This window comes from Thalassophryne amazonica, chromosome 5, assembly GCF_902500255.1.
Source record: "Thalassophryne amazonica chromosome 5, fThaAma1.1, whole genome shotgun sequence".
Lineage (NCBI taxonomy): Eukaryota > Metazoa > Chordata > Actinopteri > Batrachoidiformes > Batrachoididae > Thalassophryne > Thalassophryne amazonica.
Window position 1 is genome coordinate 131,836,565 of NC_047107.1, and position 20,552 is coordinate 131,857,116.

Consider the following 20,552-nt stretch of genomic DNA (forward strand, 5'->3'; position numbering starts at 1 on the left):
TTATGATTGCTCACTCACTGTCACTGTATTTTATGATTGTTCACTCCTACTTTATGATTGTTCACTCACTGTCACTGTATTTTATGATTTTCACTCACTGTCACTGTATTTTATGATTGTTCACTCCTACTTTATGATTGTTCACTCACTGTCACTGTATTTTATGATTGTTCACTCGTACTTTATGATGTTCACTCACTGTCACTGTATTTATGATTGTTCACCACTGTCACTGTATTTTATGATTGTTCACTCCTACTTTATGATTGTTCACCACTGTCACTGTATTTTATGATTGTTCACTCACTGTGACTGTATTTTATGATTGTTCACTCACTGTCACTGTATTTTATGATTGTTCACTCCTACTTTATGATTGTTCACTCACTGTCACTGTATTTTATGATTGTTCACTCACTGTCACTGTATTTTATGATTGTTCCCCTACTTTATGATTGTTCACTCACTGTCACTGTATTTTATGATTGTTCACTCACTGTGACTGTATTTTATGATTGTTCACTCACTTGTCACTGTATTTTATGATTGTTCACTCCTACTTTATGATTGTTCACTCACTGTCACTGTATTTATGATTGTTCACTCCTACTTTATGATTGTTCACTCACTGTCACTGTATTTTATGATTGTTCACTCACTGTCACTGTATTTTATGATTGTTCACTCCTACTTTATGATTGTTCACTCACTGTCACTGTATTTTATGATTGTTCACTCACTGTCACTGTATTTTATGATTGTTCAATCCTACTTTGATTGTTCACTCACTGTACTTTATGATTGTTCACTCACTGTACTTTATGATTGTTCTGTCACTGTACTTTATGATTGGTCACTCACTGTACTTTATGATTGGTCACTCACTGTAATTTATGATTGGTCACGCCTACTTTATGATTGTTCACTCATTGTCACTGTATTTTATGATTGTTCACTCGTACTTTATGATTGTTCACTCACTGTCACTGTATTTTATGATTGTTCACTCATTGTCACTGTATTTTATGATTGTTCACTCGTACTTTATGATTGTTCACTCACTGTCACTGTATTTTATGAGTGTTCACTCACTGTCACTGTATTTTATGATTGTTCACTCACTGTCACTGTATTTTATGATTGTTCACTCGTACTTTATGATTGTTCACTCACTGTCACTGTATTTTGATTTTCACTCGTACTTTATGATTGTTCACTCACTGTCACTGTATTTTATGATTGTTCACTCACTGTCACTGTATTTTATGTGTTCACTCACTGTCACTGTACTTTATGATTGTTCACTCACTGTCACTGTATTTTATGAGTGTTCACTCGTACTTTATGATTGTTCACTCACTGTCACTGTATTTTATGATTGGTCACTCACTGTACTTTATGATTGTTCTGTCACTGTACTTTATGATTGGTCACTCACTGTACTTTATGATTGGTCACTCACTGTACTTTATGATTGGTCACTCACTGTAATTTATGATTGGTCACGCCTACTTTATGATTGTTCACTCATTGTCACTGTATTTTATGATTGTTCACCGTACTTTTATGATTGTTCACTCACTGTCACTGTACTTTATGATTGGTCACTCACTGTACTTTATGATTGGTCACTCACTGTACTTTATGATTGGTCACTCACTGTAATTTATGATTGGTCACGCCTACTTTATGAGTGTTCACTCACTGTCACTGTATTTTATGATTGTTCACTCACTGTCACGACTGTATTTTATGAGTGTTCACTCACTGTCACTGTATTATGATGTCACTCACTGTCACTGTATTTATGAGTGTTCACTCACTGTCACTGTATTTATGATTGTCACTCACTGTCAATTTATGATGTTCACTCACTGTCACTGTATTTATGAGTGTTCACTCACTGTCACTGTATTTTTGATTGTTCACTCACTGTCACTGTATTTTTATGAGTGTTCACTCACTGTCACTGTACTTTGCCAAATGTTTCTGTAAATTTCTTGTTTGTTGTAAATTCCAATAAAGGTTTCTTTAAAAAAAAAAAAAATCTGTTTCCGTGACGACCATGTGACGACACAAAAATGTTTCGGGCTCGTGTTCCGGAAGTTCTTGAAGAGTTGTCAATTTCTGTGTCAGCAGGAAGCCACGTGATGTTTCTGATCAACAGTCAATAGTTAGCCGTCACAAGGGCGAACACCTGGGAGTGTATGATGACCGCACGGCGGCGCTGTGCCAAAACGCTGATCATCGCTGAAGGTGAGCTCGTGAAATCATGCCTTCAGCCTCCGAGGGCGGATCAATAATCGAATAATTGATCGGTAAGCAATGTAATTGACCGTTGTGCAACATGTAGGAAATAAAAACAACACGACTGACTACAACCCGCCATGTTGCCACTCCCTCCCGTTCAGCCTCAGTGTGGTTTTAATTCATCTTTATTTTGTCATGATGTCTAAGTGCGCATCCGCGCTCTGGCCTCATCACCAAGAAGCAATCACTACACCTAAAATAGTCCCACAACAAACGAATCAATGCACTGCAAAAGCCTTGGGTCAGCAAATCCCTCAAGAATTCTATCAATAAGAAAAAATAGTTTACTATCAAGGAAATTTATCTGAACAAAAAGAAGCCTAAAAAATGGTGAAAAGGGAACTCAAGCTGGCCAAAATGCAGTATAAGGACAAGGTACAGGATGAATTCAGGTTGGGTAGTTCTCACTGCGCTTGGACAGGATTAAGTCCAGGACAAGAAAAAGAATGTCTAACACCGACAATCTGACGCCAGCCTGGCGAAGAATTAAATCGGTCTGTTTGAGATTTGATTCAAATGATTTCTCTGAAGAACTGTCTAAATTTAGAGAAGTCCCACTAAGCAGTGGGATTCAGATAGATGAAATTAGTGTGTTGAGCACTTTTGAAAAACGAACCCAAGGAAAAGTCATGGGGCGGATGGCATAAGTGGCCGACTACTTAAAGGCTGTGCCCCATTCTTAAGTGGATCTTCACACACATTTTCCAGTGGTCCTTGTCACTTAATAAAGGACCCACCTTGTGGAAAGAATCCATTATTGTTCCTGGTACCATCACCTAAATCATTAATGGCTATCGCCCTGTGGCTCTCACCTGAGTGGTGATGAAGAGCTTTGAGCGTATAGTGAAAAAGAGCTTCCTTGCTATGACGCAGACCGTGATTGATCCACTTCATTTTGCTTAGGAAAGGGGTGGAGGTCACCAAGGCATCCCTTTGGGAGCCTCAGCAGAAAAAATAAGAGCAGGATGAAGAATTCAATTCAATTCAATTTTTTATATAGCGCCAAATCACAACAAACAGTTGCCCCAAGGCGCTTTATATTGTAAGGTAAGGCCATACAATAATTATGAAAACCCCAACGTCAAAACGACCCCCTGTGAGCAAGCACTTGGCTACAGTGGGAAGGAAAAACTCCCTTTTAACAGGAAGAAACCTCCAGCAGAACCAGGCTCAGGGAGGGGCAGTCTTCTGCTGGGACTGGTTGGGGCTGAGGGAGAGAACCAGGAAAAACATGCTGTGGAGGGGAGCAGAGATCGTCACTAATGATTAAATGCAGAGTGGTGCATACAGAGCAAAAAGAGAAAGAACAGTGCATCATGGGAACCCCCCAGCAGTCTACGTCTATAGCCATAACTAAGGGATGGTTCAGGGTCACCTGATCCAGCCCTAACTATAAGCTTTAGCAAAAAGGAAAGTTTTAAGCCTAATCTTAAAAGTGACGAGGTGTGTCTGTCTCCCTGATCTGAATGGGACTGGGGTTCCACAGGAGAAGGAGCCTGAATGTGGAATGGAAAAGTGTGGTCACACGCTGGCCAAAAAACAATTGGCACTACCTATGAACGTGATAAGTTGTTATTCACGCCAGAGCCACTCAGAGGAAACCATTTTTGAGCACATCCTCCTTCTCATGCCGAGTATTTTCAACTCCTCCCATCTAAGAGGAGGTACTCGTTCACATCGTCCAGGCCAAATCAAATAGATATTAAAATCCTTTGTCCCGTCTGCCATTAGATTCCTTAATAGGACTGTAGGTGACTTGTTAGGAACAATATACTGCACTGTAATTGTGATGACTGTGTATGTATTGATTTTGTTTATCACGGTGCCATGTGAGATTTTATTGTCTGATTCTGAACTTTTCTGCAAACCGAATTTGCCCTCCGGGGACATTAAAGATTTTCAAGTCATATAATAGACTTGAATGAATGTGTTGGTCCCAGTCCAGAGTTATGAATCTGTTGATACTACCCACCACTGAAGTCATTATCTTTATCAAGATACAAAATAAAACCATCGGTTGTCAAACAGAAATATTTAAACACACTATGTCAAACACACAGACTCTTTACAGTCAAACACACAGACTCTTTACAGTCAAACACACAGACTCTTTACAGTCACACACACAAACTCTTTACAGTCACACACACAAACTCTTTACACACACACACACACACACAAACTCTTTACACACACAGACTCTTTACAGACACACACACAAACTCTTTACACACACAGACTCTTTACAGACACACACACAAACTCTTACAGTCACACACACAGACTCTTTACAGTCACACACACAAACTCTTTACAGTCCCACACACAGACTCTTTACAGTCACACACACAAACTCTTTACAGTCACACACACAGACTCTTTACAGACACACACACAAACTCTTTACAGTCACACACACAAACTCTTTACAGACACACACACAAACTCTTTACAGTCACACACACAAACTCTTTACAGACACACACACAAACTCTTTACAGTCACACACACAGACTCTTTACAGACACACACACAAACTCTTTACAGTCACACACACAGACTCTTTACAGACACACACACAGACTCTTTACAGTCACACACACAAACTCTTTACAGTCACACACACAAACTACACACACACACACACACAAACTCTTTACAGTCACACAGACAGACTCTTTAGTCACACACACAAACTCTTTACAGTCACACACACAAACTACACACACACACACACACAAACTCTTTACAGTCACACAGACAGACTCTTTACAGTCACACACACAAACTCTTTACAGTCACACAGACAGACTCTTTACAGTCACACACACAGACTCTTTACAGACACACACACAAACTCTTTACAGTCACACACACACTCTTTACAGACACACACACAGACTCTTTACAGACACACACACAAACTCTTTACAGACACACACACACAGACTCTTTACAGACACACACACACACACACACACACACACAAACTCTTTACAGACACACACACACACAGACTCTTTATAGACACTCTTTACAGACACACACACAAACTCTTTACAAACACACAGATGGTTTATAAACGCACAGTCTGTTTGCATACACACATACTGTTTACAAACAGACACAGATGGTTTGCAAACACACACACAGATGTTTACAGATACACACAGACTACACAGACTCTTTACAGACACATAGAGAGACTGTTTACAGACACAGATTGTTTACACACACACACACACACAGACTCTTTACAGACACAGAGAGAGACTGTTTACAGACACAGATTGTTTACACACACACACACACACAGACTCTTTACAGACACAGAGAGAGCCTGTTTATAAACACACAGATTGTTTACAAACACAGTGTTTACAGACTTTTATCATTCTGCCTTATAATGAAAACAATAAATATTTTACTATTATCAATAACGTCATGAATTAAAAAAAACACGAGTCAGATTTTTGAGGAAACTCATTCATCATGTTTATCATTTTTAAAAATTCCTAAAGGAAAAAAAATAAAATTATACAGCTCTAAGTGTTTTTGTTGTTCAAAATTCTTTATATTGTGTGTTTTTGCTCAAAGTGTTCCCATTGGTCAGGGTCCGGAGGCGTGTGCCTGAGCACCAGCTGAACCAGGGCATCCTTACAGAACGACGGTACTCCAGCTAATCAACTCTTTATCCAAACTTTAATCTCTGTGTGTGTGTGTGTGTGTGTGTGTGTGTGTGTGTGTGTGTGTGTGTGTGTGTGTGTGTGTGTGTGCACACAAACTCACGAGAAGCTGAGGTTGGCATGAAAAATGCTTGTTTCTACTCTGTGACATATCTGCACACCTTGTGCACACTGTGGGAGGAGCTACTCCTGCCCCGCCCTCTGAAGAAACAGCAACGCAATCATTCCTTAACCTCAGTATGTTTACATTATTATTATAATACATGATAAGTTGATTGGTTTTCAAACAGCAGCATGTCATCGGGAACATCAAAGTGTTGTTTGTTTTTTATTGCCCGTCTGGATGACGTTTTCTCGCCGTTCTGTAAAACTTCAAACTCAGAAGTAGTACTCATTAAAAACTGATTATTTAATGCTGTCGGAGAATAAAATGTGAATGAAATACTGGCAGTCACAGTCAGGGGCGTGGCCTCACATAGGCTGTGGCCTTGCAGAGGGCGTGGTTTGAGTTGGGCTGATGATACTTGATGAGTGTTAAAGTCAGCAGACACTCAGATACACAGAAAGAATCACAGTCCAACAGTGTGACGCAGACCGGGTCAGGATCCAGGAAAGACCCAAACCGTTGGACCCGACTACTGCAGGTCTCTGTCCCAAAACCTCCACCAGGCTCCAGTTTCTGGTTTGTGTCTCCTTCAGATGAAGAGGTGGAGGCAGATGGACATAACCCATTCTCCTTCAGAGAGTTCCTGCGCTGCAAGAACCAGGACCAGGACCAGGATCAGACACATCAAAATGTAAAGTGGAGCTACAGAGTGTTTTTATCAGCTGGACTGACAGATCACATCTGTCCTGTCTGTGTCTCTCTCTGTCTTCATGTCTGTAGCTTAGTAGCTATCACAGGTTGTTTGATGCTAAGCACCTGACCTTTGACCCTGACTTTCAGAGCTACTTATTATCTGATGACCCTCTGAGCCAGTCAGCACTGCAGGTAGAGTGACATCATCATGACTGACATCATCTGCTGTCACCTTGATAAACCGCGTTCTTTTGTCATGTCTGTAGGCCAATCAGGAAGAGGAAGGTAAAAAGTGGGCGTGGAGTTTCCAGTCAGCCACTGCAGAGAGCTCCACCTCTTCTCACTGCACAGAGGAGGAGGAGGAGGAGGAGGCAGGCACCAGGTGAGTCTGTTTCTAGATAGGGTGAGGAGCTCGGAGTTGAGCTGCTGCTCCTCCACATCGAAAGGAGTCAGTTGAGGTGGCTCGGGCATCTTTTCCGGATGCCCCCTGGATGCCTCGCTGGAGAGGTGTTCCGGGCACATCCCATTGGGAGGAGGCCCCGGGGAAGACCCAGGACACGCTGGAGGGACTACGTCTCTCGGCTGGCTTGGGAACGCCTTGGGGTTCCCCCGGAGGAGCTGGGGGAGGTGTGTGTGGATCGGGAGGTCTGGGCGGCTTTACTTGAGATGCTGCCCCCGCGACCCGACTCCGGATAAAGCGGAAGAAAATGGATGGATGGATGTCTGTAGGTGGTTTGAACCTCCTACACTGAGGGTGTACTTGGACTTGTGATGTCATCTGTAGCATGTTCTTCAGCTTGTGGTCTTTTGGTAGCAGGAGTGTTTTTTGGGGGAATTGAAGCTGTGGTCTGCAGTAGAGTAGTGAGCATCTGTAATTGAGAGATATGTGTTCAGATTCTTATTTTCTGATATTTCATTACTTTATACCACGTTTCTGTGTAGGCTCTCAGTTGTCCAGGTGGTTTCCATAGTAGAGAAGCTTGAATCTTCGACTGGACTGGGTTGCTTGAAGTGAGGACGTTTTGCTTCAAATCACAGAAGCTTCCTCAGCTAAAATTCTTGCTCTGGTAGTCTGACTTCTGTCTTGACTCTTGTAGAGAAGAATAAACCAGAAGCCAACAAAAGCTGGAGTTTTTTAACCTAACCAGACCCCTCCTACCGAGAGGCCGACTGCTATAGGCTAGTGACTAAACAATAGCTCTAATTAGCACCTATTGTGCACTCTCCTAATGATGGGATGGAAGCCTCCCCTGATGGCTCCCTTGACGACTCTCCTGATGACGTGAATGACTCATTACCATGAACAAAAGACTGAAACTGCTTTGACCTGAGTACCCCATTGTAAACAGGGGACAAAGCGTGTCTGAGACTACCAGAGCAAGAATTTTAGCTGAGGAAGCTTCTGTGATTTGAAGCAAAACGTCCTCACGTCAAGCAACCCAGTCCAGTCGAAGATTCAAGCTTTTCTACTACTTTATACCATGACTATTTTTTTTTTCTATTTTATTTTACTTTATTAACCCTCTGGGGTCTGGGGTAGAACCTCACCTGTGTGACTTGGCAGTTTTTCTGACATTCTGTATGTACAAATTGTAAAAACATGACTTTTAAATATATAATTTTTATAACTTAGAATGCAAATATAAATTGTAAATTTCAAATACATGTAAAAATGTAGCAAAAACAAAGTTATATACATCTATTTGTATTAAAATGCAGGAGTGCTTTTGTACAGCAATTTACATGCAATAAGATGCCACACAAATTATATTTGTGCCACTCAGATAAACATTTCCTGTCCAAAGCACGACTTCTCTGACGAGTATTGATTGGCTTTGGAATGACCTGATACTTTGTCATTCCTGCTGCTGGCCACTTGGAGGCATCGTTTGATTGGTTTACGTCATGTGTTTTTCCACCAATGATAAAGGAGAATGTTTCATTTGCCCCAGCAACAGCAGAGGAATGAGGAAAAACATGCATGCGTGCACAGTGAATGTAGCGCCTCCGCAAAAGGGTTTCTGATCAGTTTTGGTTTGGTGTGCGATTAACACTAAATCACAAAGGGACAGTCATGGTTTCTTTCCCCTTGAAACTGCTGCAATCAGAGAAGAGGAAAGAGAGCGAGAAGTCCATTCGCGCGCATGCTGGACAGGCACACGAACAGAGAACCGCTCCAGACACATTACCATAATAATAACACAGCCAAAATCGGTCATGTGAATATGACGCCAATCCGCGTCTAACGACTCCAGAGGGTTAATTGACTGTGTTTATATTAGAAGAATAGAATAGAATAGAATGCTTTTTATTGTCATTATACACAAGGTACAATGAAATTAAAAGACAACTTCCGTAGTGCAAAGGTGTAAAAGTAAATCTAAAAAATATAAATATAAAAGACAAATAAGAATATATATATGTATTTACAAGGGAGCCAGTAGGTGTATATAAATAGAAGTCTGTGCTATTCATTGCATTCACCTTCATAAAAAATAAATGCAATGAACAGTGCAGACTGAAGGCTAATGTGCATTCAGTACTCATATTGCACTTGGGTAGAACATGTTGGTGAGTCTGGATGTGTGGGCCTTGATGGACCGTTTCTGTGTAGGCTTTCAGTTGTCCAGGTGGTTTCCATAGTAGAGAAGCTTGAATCTTCGACTGGACTGAGTTGCTTGACGCGAGGACGTTTCGCTTCAAATCGCAGAAGCTTCCTCAGCTAAAATTCTTGCTCTGGAAGTCTGACTTCTGTCTGACTCTTGTAGAGAAGAATAAAACAGAAGCCAACAAAAGCTGGAGTTTTAAACCTAACCAGACCCCTCCTACTGAGAGGCAGACTTCTATAGACTAGTGACTAAACAATAGCTCTAATTAGCAACTATTGTGCTGTAGTTAGCACACCTAATGGCAGGACAGCTGTCCCTCTAATGATGGGATGGATGCCTTTCTGATGGCTCCCTTGATGACGTGAATGACTCATTACCATGAACAAAAGACTGAAACTCCTTTGACCTGAGTACCCCATTGTAAACAGGGGATAAAGTGTGTCTCAGACCCCCTCCCCGGTTAAGGCTGGGTTTCAAACGTTTCACAAAGAATGCCTCCTTGACCCCTCTCTCAAACCATTTCTTCTCTCTGGCTAATATTTTAACTTCCTTGTCCTCAAACGTGTGGTTAGTGTCTTTAAGGTGGAGGTGAACCACAGACTGAGGTCCACTGGTGCCCTCTCTGCGGTGCTGGTATAGCCTTTTGTGTAAAGGTTGCTTCGTTTCACCTATGTAGTGTTCGTTACAGTTTTCCTGACATCTGATAGAATACACTACATTGCTCTGTTTGTAACTAGGGATCATGTCCTTAGGGTGAACTAATTTCTGTCTCAAGGTGTTAACCGGTTTAAAGTAAACTGGGATTTTGTGCTGTCTGAAGATCCTCTGTAGTTTTTCCCCTACTCCTGCTAAATAAGGGAGAGACACTCCTCTTCTTCTTGTCTCCGTCTCCTGTCTATCTGGTCTCTTTGTTCTCTGGGACTTCTGCAGTTTGTCCAGGGACCATCGTGGGTACCCACATACTGTGAGGGCTTTCCGGACACGTTGTTGTTCTTTAGCCCTTCCCTCTGCAGTTGTGGGCACCTGTAGGGCTCTGTGTTGAAGAGTCCTGATCACCCCCAGCTTGTGTTCAAGGGGTGGTTTCAGCCGAAGAGCAGATATTGGTCAGTGTGAGTTGGTTTTCTGTAAACCCCTGTCTGGAGCTGCCTGTTCTCTCCAATCGTAACATCACAGTCCAGGAAGGCTAAATGGTTGTTTCTGGCATCCTCACGTGTGAACTTGATATTGGCGTCCACCGAGTTGATGTGTTCTGTAAAGTCCTCAACTTGCTGTTGCTTGATTTTGACCCATGTGTCATCAACATATCTGAACCAGTGACTGGGAGAGATGCCTGTGAAAGACGTCAAGGCTGTCTTCTCCACTCGCTCCATGTACAGATTGGCCACAATGGGGGATACCGGAGACCCCATCGCACAGGACATACGTGGTGTTGAGACAGATCTCCAAGAGTTGGCAGATGTGGTCTGGTGTGAGTTTGGTCCGTTCAAGTAGAGACACATCCTCCAGCAGTCTCTGCCTCACAGCTGAGACGGCCTCAGCAGTGGGGATGCAGGTGAACAACGATGTCACATCAAATGACACCATAGTTTCATCTGCCTCCAGCTGTAGGTCCTTGATCTTGTTCACAAAATCTTGTGTGTTCTCCACATGGTGGTGGTGATGGACAGGTACCTCTTTCCTGAGGGCAGCAGTGAGAACAGGCTGTGCCAGGGTGTGAACCATCGAAGCTGATGCTTCTGGCCCTGCGTAGACATCTGGTGTTATAGATGTCTGACAGAGAGGACAGCTGCGCTCCTATAATGTTCTGTGCTGACTTCCTGACTCTCTCCAGAGCGTTCTTGTCAGCCTGAGACCAGCTCCTGTACCACACCAAGATGTTGTTGGTGAGGACGCTCTCTACAGAACACCTATAGAAGGACAGCAGCAGTTCCTGGGACAGGTTGACCTTCCTCAGTGACCTTAAAAAGTACAGACGCTGCTGTGCCCTTTTTACAAGGGCATTGGTGTTGATGCCCCATGTAAGGTCCTGAGAAATGTATGTTCCCAGGAACTTGAAGTCACTGACCCTCTCTACGATGTCTCCCTGAATGAGAAGGGGTCCTCCCTCTTCCACCTAAAATCTAGCACCAACTCCTTTGTCTTTGAGGAGTTAAGTGCCAGGTTATTTAGGGAGCACCAAGTGGTGAGGTTCAGGACCTCCTCTCTGTAGACCATCTCATCGTTGCTGTGAATCAGCCACAGTAGTGTCATCCGCAAATTTGACAAAGATGTTGCTGCTGTGGGTTGGTGTACAGTCATGGGTGTACAAAGTGTACAACATGGGGCTGAACACACAGCCCTGAGGAGTCCCAGTACTCACTGTCAGCACTGAGGAGTGGTGGGACCCCATCTTGACTGACTGCAGACGGTTGGTGAGAAAGTCTCTGATCCATCTGCAGGTGTGCTCGCCAATGCCCAGACTGCGCAGTTTGAACAACAGTCTGCTTGGAACAAGTGTGTTAAAAGCAGAACTGAAGTCCACGAACAGCATCCTCACATAATTGCCAGACTGTTCAAGATGTTGACACACTGTGTGGAGGGCTGTGTTGATGGCATCACCTGTGGACCTGTTGGCTCTGTATGTGAATTGGTGCTGATCAAGGCTGGGAGGCAGTAAGGATTTTATGTGCCTCAGCACCAGCCTCTCAAAGCACTTCATCACAGTTGAAGTGAGAGCCACAGCTCTGTAATCATTCAGACTGCTGACCGACTGTCTTGGGGATGGGCATGATAGTGGCACATTTTAGGCAGCTCGGGACTGTGCAGGCAGCCAGCAAGAGGTTAAAAATCGTAGTAAAAACCTCTGCCAGCTGGTCTGCACAGCCCCTCAATACCCTCCCCTGGACACCATCGGGACCAGCAGCCTTCGACGGGTTCAAACCCCGGAGCACCCTCCTGACCTCTTCCACGCTCACAGTGAGGGCCAGATTGTCAGCGGGTGACAGCACGGGGACACTCTCTTCCTCGCTAACTTCAAACCTAGCAAAGAACCGATTTAGCTCCTCTGCTAGGCTTGTGCTGGTGTTGGTGGTGGTGGCGTTAGAAGACGAAGTGTTCAAGTTGACAAGGTCACGAATGCCCTGCCAGACATGTCAGGGGTTCCCCTCCATTAAGTGCATCTTGATCTTCTTTGCATATGCTGCCTTTGCCTGTTTTATGCCTCTTTTCAGGTTGGATCTGGCTGAGCTGTACAATTACATGTTCCCAGACCTGAAAGCAGAGTCCCGGTCTCTCAGCAACTGTCTGACCTCACTGTTCATCCACTGTGTCTTATTTGGATAATGTCTAACCCTCTTCTCCAGCATGATATTATCCATGCACATTTTAAGATAAAACAGGACTGTGGATGTGTAGTCCATGAGGTCCTCCTGTGTGAAGATGTCCCACTTGGTAGTTTGGAAGCAGTCCTGGAGCTGTGGAATGGCATCTTCAGGCCAGATCCGAACAGATCTCACCTCAGGCAGAGTTCTTTGTATGAGAGGCCTGGATGCTGGGGTGAGGAACAGGGACAGATGGTCTGATTGTCCGAAGTGGGGGAGGGGGAGACTTTATATGCATCCTTGATGTTACTGTAAGCCTTATCCAGCACGTTATGACCTCTCGTTACACATGTAACGTGCTGGTAAAAAGTGGGGAGCACAGATCTTAGGTCAACATGTTTGAAGTCTCTGGTCACAATGAAAATGCCATCCGGGTGGGCACACTGTTTGCTAACAGCTGTTAGCAGGGTCTTTAATGCTATGTTAGCATTAGCACTCGGTGGTATGTACACAGCCGTTACCATGATGACCGCGTGCTCTCGGGCCAAATAAAACGGACGGCATCTGAGTGTCATAAACTCCAAATCAGGGCAACAGTGTGTCTCATTCACTGTAGCATTTGTACACCACCTGTTGTTGGAGTAGATGACCAGTCCTCCTCCTCTGCTTTCCTCGAATCACTCGTCCAGTCGGCTCGGTGCGCTGTGCGGCCTGCTAGCGCGATAGCTTCATCTGCTACCCCTGGGGTGAAGCCAGGTCTCCATCACGACGACGATGCAGCTGTCCCGCACAGTTTTCTGTGCCTCGATGGTGATCGAAAGCTCATCAGACTTTTTGTTCAGTGACCTGGCGTTCGTGAGGAAGATGCTGGGTAACGCTGGTCTGTGTGGGTCTCTCCGTAGCCTAGCCTGGACACCGGCTTGGCAGCCCCTCTTCCTACGCCATCTCCTCCTTTGTTTGGCCCAGGTAAGCTCCAAGCTGCTTGCTGGTCATGCGATCTCCGGTGGAAAGTTACAGTTAAAACTTCGTTTGGAGTCCGCCTCGCCATAACACATACCAATCTGAAGTAGCTCCTTTCTGCTGTACTTCGTAGAAGACATAATTGAGTAGGGTTAAAAGTAGAAGTAAAGAAAAAAGTCAAAAGTAAGTCCAAAGGACGAGAGAGTTGTTGGGCTGCTGCACTTCTGCACGCCGCCATATATTAAACTATTAAATATATTAAACGTATATTAAATTATTAAAACAATTGGTGTACTTATGATATAAAGCCACAAGTTTAGCATCTTATCTTTGATGTATTCCATTTGATCAGATGCTTTTCTTGTCTGTCGTCATTCCTGACACTTTTGTGCACGAATAGCGTCAGAACTGCGTCTGGTTTTAAGCGTAAACACTTGGTCTTCGTGCCCAATAGTTCTGCCTACATTTCAGAAAGCGCTGTAACTAGGTTTAAGGATATGATTCCTTCTTTATGTTCTCTAATGCCATATACCAACACAGTGCAGAGTAGCTACCTAAACTCTGTAAGGGAGATAGAGTATCTCGTCAATAGTTTTACATCCTCATTGAAGACAACTTTGGATGCTGTAGCTCCTCTGAAAAAGAGAGCTTTAAATCAGAAGTGTCTGACTCCGTGGTATAACTCACAAACTCGTAGCTTAATGCAGATAACCCGTAAGTTGGAGAGGAAATGGCGTCTCACTAATTTAGAAGATCTTCACTTAGCCTGGAAAAAGAGTCTGTTGCTCTATAAAAAAGACCTCCGTAAAGCTAGGACATCTTTCTACTCATCACTAATTGAAGAAAATAAGAACAACCCCAGGTTTCTTTTCAGCACTGTAGCCAGGCTGACAAAGAGTCAGAGCTCTATTGAGCTGAGTATTCCATTAACTTTAACTAGTAATGACTTCATGACTTTCTTTGCTAACAAAATTTTAACTATTAGAGAAAAAATTACTCATAACCATCCCAAAGACGTATCGTTATCTTTGGCTGCTTTCAGTGATGCCGGTATTTGGTTAGACTCTTTCTCTCCGATTGTTCTGTCTGAGTTATTCTCATTAGTTACTTCATCCAAACCATCAACATGTTTATTAGACCCCATTCCTACCAGGCTGCTCAAGGAAGCCCTACCATTATTTAATGCTTCGATCTTAAATATGATCAATCTATCTTTGTTAGTTGGCTATGTACCACAGGCTTTTAAGGTGGCAGTAATTAAACCATTACTTAAAAAGCCATCACTTGACCCAGCTATCTTAGCTAATTATAGGCCAATCTCCAACCTTCCTTTTCTCTCAAAAATTCTTGAAAGGGTAGTTGTAAAACAGCTAACTGATCATCTGCAGAGGAATGGTCTATTTGAAGAGTTTCAGTCAGGTTTTAGAATTCATCATAGTACAGAAACAGCATTAGTGAAGGTTACAAATGATCTTCTTATGGCCTCGGACAGTGGACTCATCTCTGTGCTTGTTCTGTTAGACCTCAGTGCTGCTTTTGATACTGTTGACCATAAAATTTTATTACAGAGATTAGAGCATGCCATAGGTATTAAAGGCACTGCGCTGCGGTGGTTTGAATCATATTTGTATAATAGATTACAATTTGTTCATGTAAATGGGGAATCTTCTTCACAGACTAAAGTTAATTATGGAGTTCCACAAGGTTCTGTGCTAGGACCAATTTTATTTACTTTATACATGCTTCCCTTAGGCAGTATTATTAGACGGTATTGCTTAAATTTTCATTGTTACGCAGATGCTACCCAGCTTTATCTATCCATGAAGCCAGAGGACACACACCAATTAGCTAAACTGCAGGATTGTCTTACAGACATAAAGACATGGATGACCTCTAATTTCCTGCTTTTAAACTCAGATAAAACTGAAGTTATTGTACTTGGCCCCACAAATCTTAGAAACATGGTGTCTAACCAGATCCTTACTCTGGATGGCATTACCCTGACCTCTAGTAATACTGTGAGAAATCTTGGAGTCATTTTTGATCAGGATATGTCATTCAAAGCGCATATTAAACAAATATGTAGGACTGCTTTTTTGCATTTACGCAATATCTCTAAAATCAGAAAGGTCTTGTCTCAGAGTGATGCTGAAAAACTAATTCATGCATTTATTTCCTCTAGGCTGGACTATTGTAATTCATTATTATCAGGTTGTCCTAAAAGTTCCCTAAAAAGCCTTCAGTTAATTCAAAATGCTGCAGCTAGAGTACTGACGGGGACTAGAAGGAGAGAGCATATCTCACCCATATTGGCCTCTCTTCATTGGCTTCCTGTTAATTCTAGAATAGAATTTAAAATTCTTCTTCTTACTTATAAGGTTTGAATAATCAGGTCCCATCTTATCTTAGGGACCTCGTAGTACCATATCACCCCAATAGAGCGCTTCGCTCTCAGACTGCAGGCTTACTTGTAGTTCCTAGGGTTTGTAAGAGTAGAATGGGAGGCAGAGCCTTCAGCTTTCAGGCTCCTCTCCTGTGGAACCAGCTCCCAATTCAGATCAGGGAGACAGACACCCTCTCTACTTTTAAGATTAGGCTTAAAACTTTCCTTTTTGCTAAAGCTTATAGTTAGGGCTGGATCAGGTGACCCTGAACCATCCCTTAGTTATGCTGCTATAGACGTAGACTGCTGGGGGGTTCCCATGATGCACTGTTTCTTTCTCTTTTTGCTCTGTATGCACCACTCTGCATTTAATCATTAGTGATCGATCTCTGCTCCCCTCCACAGCATGTCTTTTTCTTGGTTCTCTCCCTCAGCCCCAACCAGTCCCAGCAGAAGACTGCCCCTCCCTGAGCCTGGTTCTGCTGGAGGTTTCTTCCTGTTAAAAGGGAGTTTTTCCTTCCCACTGTAGCCAAGTGCTTGCTCACAGGGGGTCGTTTTGACCGTTGGGGTTTTACATAATTATTGTATGGCCTTGCCTTACAATATAAAGCGCCTTGGGGCAACTGTTTGTTGTGATTTGGCGCTATATAAAAAAAAATTGATTGATTGATTGATTGATACCCCTCAGGAAGCAGTTTGTCGTGAAGTGGTCTTCACATACCACTGAATTCCATCCGAACGGGAAGGTTTTCAGCATATGATAAACTCAACGCTGCATTTAATCTATTATTAGACTCAATTGGCTTCGCTCAAAATGTAAATGAGTCCACCCACCACTTTAACCATACTTTAGATCTTGTTCTGACTTATGGTATGGAAATTGAAGACTTAACAGTATTCCCTGAAAACCCCCTTCTGTCTGATCATTTCTTAATAACATTTACATTTACTTTAATGGACTACCCAGCAGTGGGGAATAAGTTTCATTTCAGTAGAAGTCTTTCGGAAAGCTCTATAACTAGGTTTAAGGATACGATTCCTTCTTTATGTTCCCCAATGCCATATACCAACACGGTGCACAGTAGCTACCTAAACTCTGTGAGTGAGATAGAGATAGCTTATTAATTAATCCAAAACCCAGACAGAGCTTTAATTCATTTGAAAGCTTGACTCTTAGTCTTGTCTATCCAAATTGGAAGTCCCAAAAACCAGTTTTATTTGTTATTATCTATCGTCCACCTGGTCATTACTGTGAGTTTCTCTGTGAATTTTCAGACCTTTTGTCTGACTTAGTGCTTAGCTCAGATAAGATAATTATAGTGGGTGATTTTAACATCCACACAGATGCTGAGAATGACAGCTTCAACACTGCATTTAATCTATTATTAGACCCAATTGGCTTTGCTCAAAATGTAAATGAGTCCACCCACCACTTTAATCATATCTTAGATCTTGTTCTGACTTATGGTATGGAAATTGAAGACTTAACAGTATTCCCTGAAAACTCCCTTCTGTCTGATCATTTCTTAATAACATTTACATTTACTCTGATGGACTACCCAGCAGTGGGGAATAAGTTTCATTACACTAGAAGTCTTTCAGAAAGCGCTGTAACTAGGTTTAAGGATATGATTCCTTCTTTATGTTCTCTAATGCCATATACCAACACAGTGCAGAGTAGCTACCTAAACTCTGTGAGTGAGATAGAGTATCTCGTCAATAGTTTTACATCCTCATTGAGCACAACTTTGGATGCTGTAGCTCCTCTGAAAAAGAGAGCTTTAAATCAGAAGTGTCTGACTCCGTGGTATAACTCACAAACTCGCAGCTTAAAGCAGATAACCCGTAAGCTGGAGAGGAAATGGCGTCTCACTAATTTAGAAGATCTTCACTTAGCCTGGAAAAAGAGTCTGTTGCTCTATAAAAAAGCCCTCCGTAAAGCTAGGACATCTTACTACTCATCACTAATTGAAGAAAATAAGAACCCCAGGTTTCTTTTCAGCACTGTAGCCAGGCTGACAGAGTCAGAGCTCTATTGAGCCGAGCATTCCTTTAACTTTAACTAGTAATGACTTCATGACTTTCTTTGCTAATAAAATTTTAACTATTAGAGAAAAAATTACTCATAACCAGTGTTGCCACAGTTACTTTGAAAAAGTAATCCAATTACTGATTACTGATTACTCCTTGAAAAAGTAACATAGTTACTTTACTGATTACTCAATTGTAAAAGTAACTAAGTTAGATTACTAGTTACTTTTTTAGTTACTTTCCCCAGCTGCCGACAACAACCCACCTCAACATGACAATGATACTTGTTTTGCCAAAACTCACTTTATAGTCACCCTTTCTTGACTTCAATGAAAATAAATACTTTTTTTATAAAAAGTAAAATAAAGACCTCTTTCTTGACCTCATGTTTAACTGTTGACAGCACTGTAACAGTAAAACTTGCAATTTCTAACCTACATTGTTTATAAATGTAACTTAAATTCATTCTAACATTTTTGTAACATTTAAATTCTCTCTAAACATTTTACTTGTTGAAATTATTATTATTATAAGTAGTATTAGTAGTTGTAGTAAAAAAAAAGGCTTCAAAACTGGACCTTTAATCTAGGGGTGTTGTTGGGGGGGCACATCCCTGTCCCACGCCCCCATTCCATCTGGATTCGCCCCTGCTTTGGCGTCTGAGCACAAAGAATGGATAACATTTATTTATGCAGAAAACATGACCAGATTTCCAGGTAAGAAAGTTTTATTGCGTTTTCACATCATGTGGTCCTCAGAAAGAGAGTTTAGGTGCATTGGAGTGGAAAATAGTGTTAGTTGTTGAAGCGTCGCGGAGGATCAGCTGTTTTTAGCAACAGATACGGAGCGGCTCGGAGAAAAAAAAAGCATAAAAATGTCTTTGTAAAGCTCAGTGCAGGTGTGCTGTTGTCACCACGCTTTAAGAGGTGAGGACGAGTCGAGCTGCTGCAAAAAACCGCGGATGAAAAGCTCACAGCTCACTGAAAGTGGACAGTTCAGTCGAACCCTGATCTCCTGCCCACAGACCAAGTTTAATGCTGCTATCGACCCACAATGAAAAATAATAGTAACGCACAGTGACATGGAGAAGTAACTTTAATCTGATTACTGATTTGGAAAGATTAACGCGTTAGATTACTCATTACTAAAAAAAGTGGTCAGATTAGAGTAACGCGTTACCGGCATCACTGCTCATAACCATCCCAAAGACATATCGTTATCTTTGGCTGCTTTCAGTGATGCCGGTATTTGGTTAGACTCTTTCTCTCCGATTGTTCTGAGTTATTTTCATTAGTTACTTCCTCCAAACCATCAACATGTTTATTAGACCCCATTCCTACCAGGCTGCTCAAGGAAGCCCTACCATTATTTAATGCTTCGATCTTAAATATGATCAATCTATCTTTGTTAGTTGGCTATGTACCACAGGCTTTTAAGGTGGCAGTAATTAAACCATTACTTAAAAAGCCATCACTTGACCCAGCTATCTTAGCTAATTATAGGCCAATCTCCAACCTTCCTTTTCTCTCAAAGATTCTTGAAAGGGTAGTTGTAAAACAGCTAACTGATCATCTGCAGAGGAATGGTCTATTTGAAGAGTTTCAGTCAGGTTTTAGAATTCATCATAGTACAGAAACAGCATTAGTGAAGGTTACAAATGATCTTCTTATGGCCTCGGACAGTGGACTCATCTCTGTGCTTGTTCTGTTAGACCTCAGTGCTGCTTTTGATACTGTTGACCATAAAATTTTATTACAGAGATTAGAGCATGCCATAGGTATTAAAGGCACTGCGCTGCGGTGGTTTGAATCATATTTATCTAATAGATTACAATTTGTTCATGTAAATGGGGAATCGTCTTCACAGACTAAGGTTAATTATGGAGTTCCACAAGGTTCTGTGCTAGGACCAATTTTATTCACTTTATACATGCTTCCCTTAGGCAGTATTATTAGACGGCATTGCTTAAATTTTCATTGTTACGCAGATGATACCCAGCTTTATCTATCCATGAAGCCAGGGGACACACACCAATTAGCTAAACTGCAGGATTGTCTTACAGACATAAAGACATGGATGACCTCTAATTTCCTGCTTTTAAATTCCGATAAAACTGAAGTTATTGTACTTGGCCCCACAAATCTTAGAAACATGGTGTCTAACCAGATCCTTACTCTGGATGGCATTACCCTGACCTCTAGTAATACTGTGAGAAATCTTGGAGTCATTTTTGATCAGGATATGTCCTTCAGTGCGCATATTAAGCAAATATGTAGGACTGCTTTTTTGCATTTACGCAATATCTCTAAAATTAGAAAGGTCTTGTCTCAGAGTGATGCTGAAAAACTAATTCATGCATTTATTTCCTCTAGGCTGGACTATTGTAATTCATTATTATCAGGTTGTCCTAAAAGTTCCCTAAAAAGCCTTCAGTTAATTCAAAATGCTGCAGCTAGAGTACTGACGGGGACTAGA

General features: G+C 42.0%; 1 protein-coding gene across 2 annotated transcripts in view; it reads left to right on the forward strand.

The window, feature by feature from the left end:
- Positions 1-2,123: 2,123 nt before the first annotated feature.
- Positions 2,124-20,552, forward strand: part of entr1 (endosome associated trafficking regulator 1) — a 44,236-nt gene continuing 25,807 nt past the window's right edge. The window contains exons 1-4 of one of the 2 annotated variants that reach the window (XM_034171423.1): positions 2,124-2,256; positions 6,696-6,793; positions 6,943-6,987; positions 7,062-7,177. In XM_034171423.1, coding sequence (XP_034027314.1) covers positions 2,208-2,256; positions 6,696-6,793; positions 6,943-6,987; positions 7,062-7,177 — 308 coding nt within the window. In that variant the 5' untranslated portion in view covers positions 2,124-2,207. The remainder of the gene's footprint in view (positions 2,257-6,695; positions 6,794-6,942; positions 6,988-7,061; positions 7,178-20,552) is intronic. The other variant, XM_034171424.1, reaches the window with a different exon arrangement.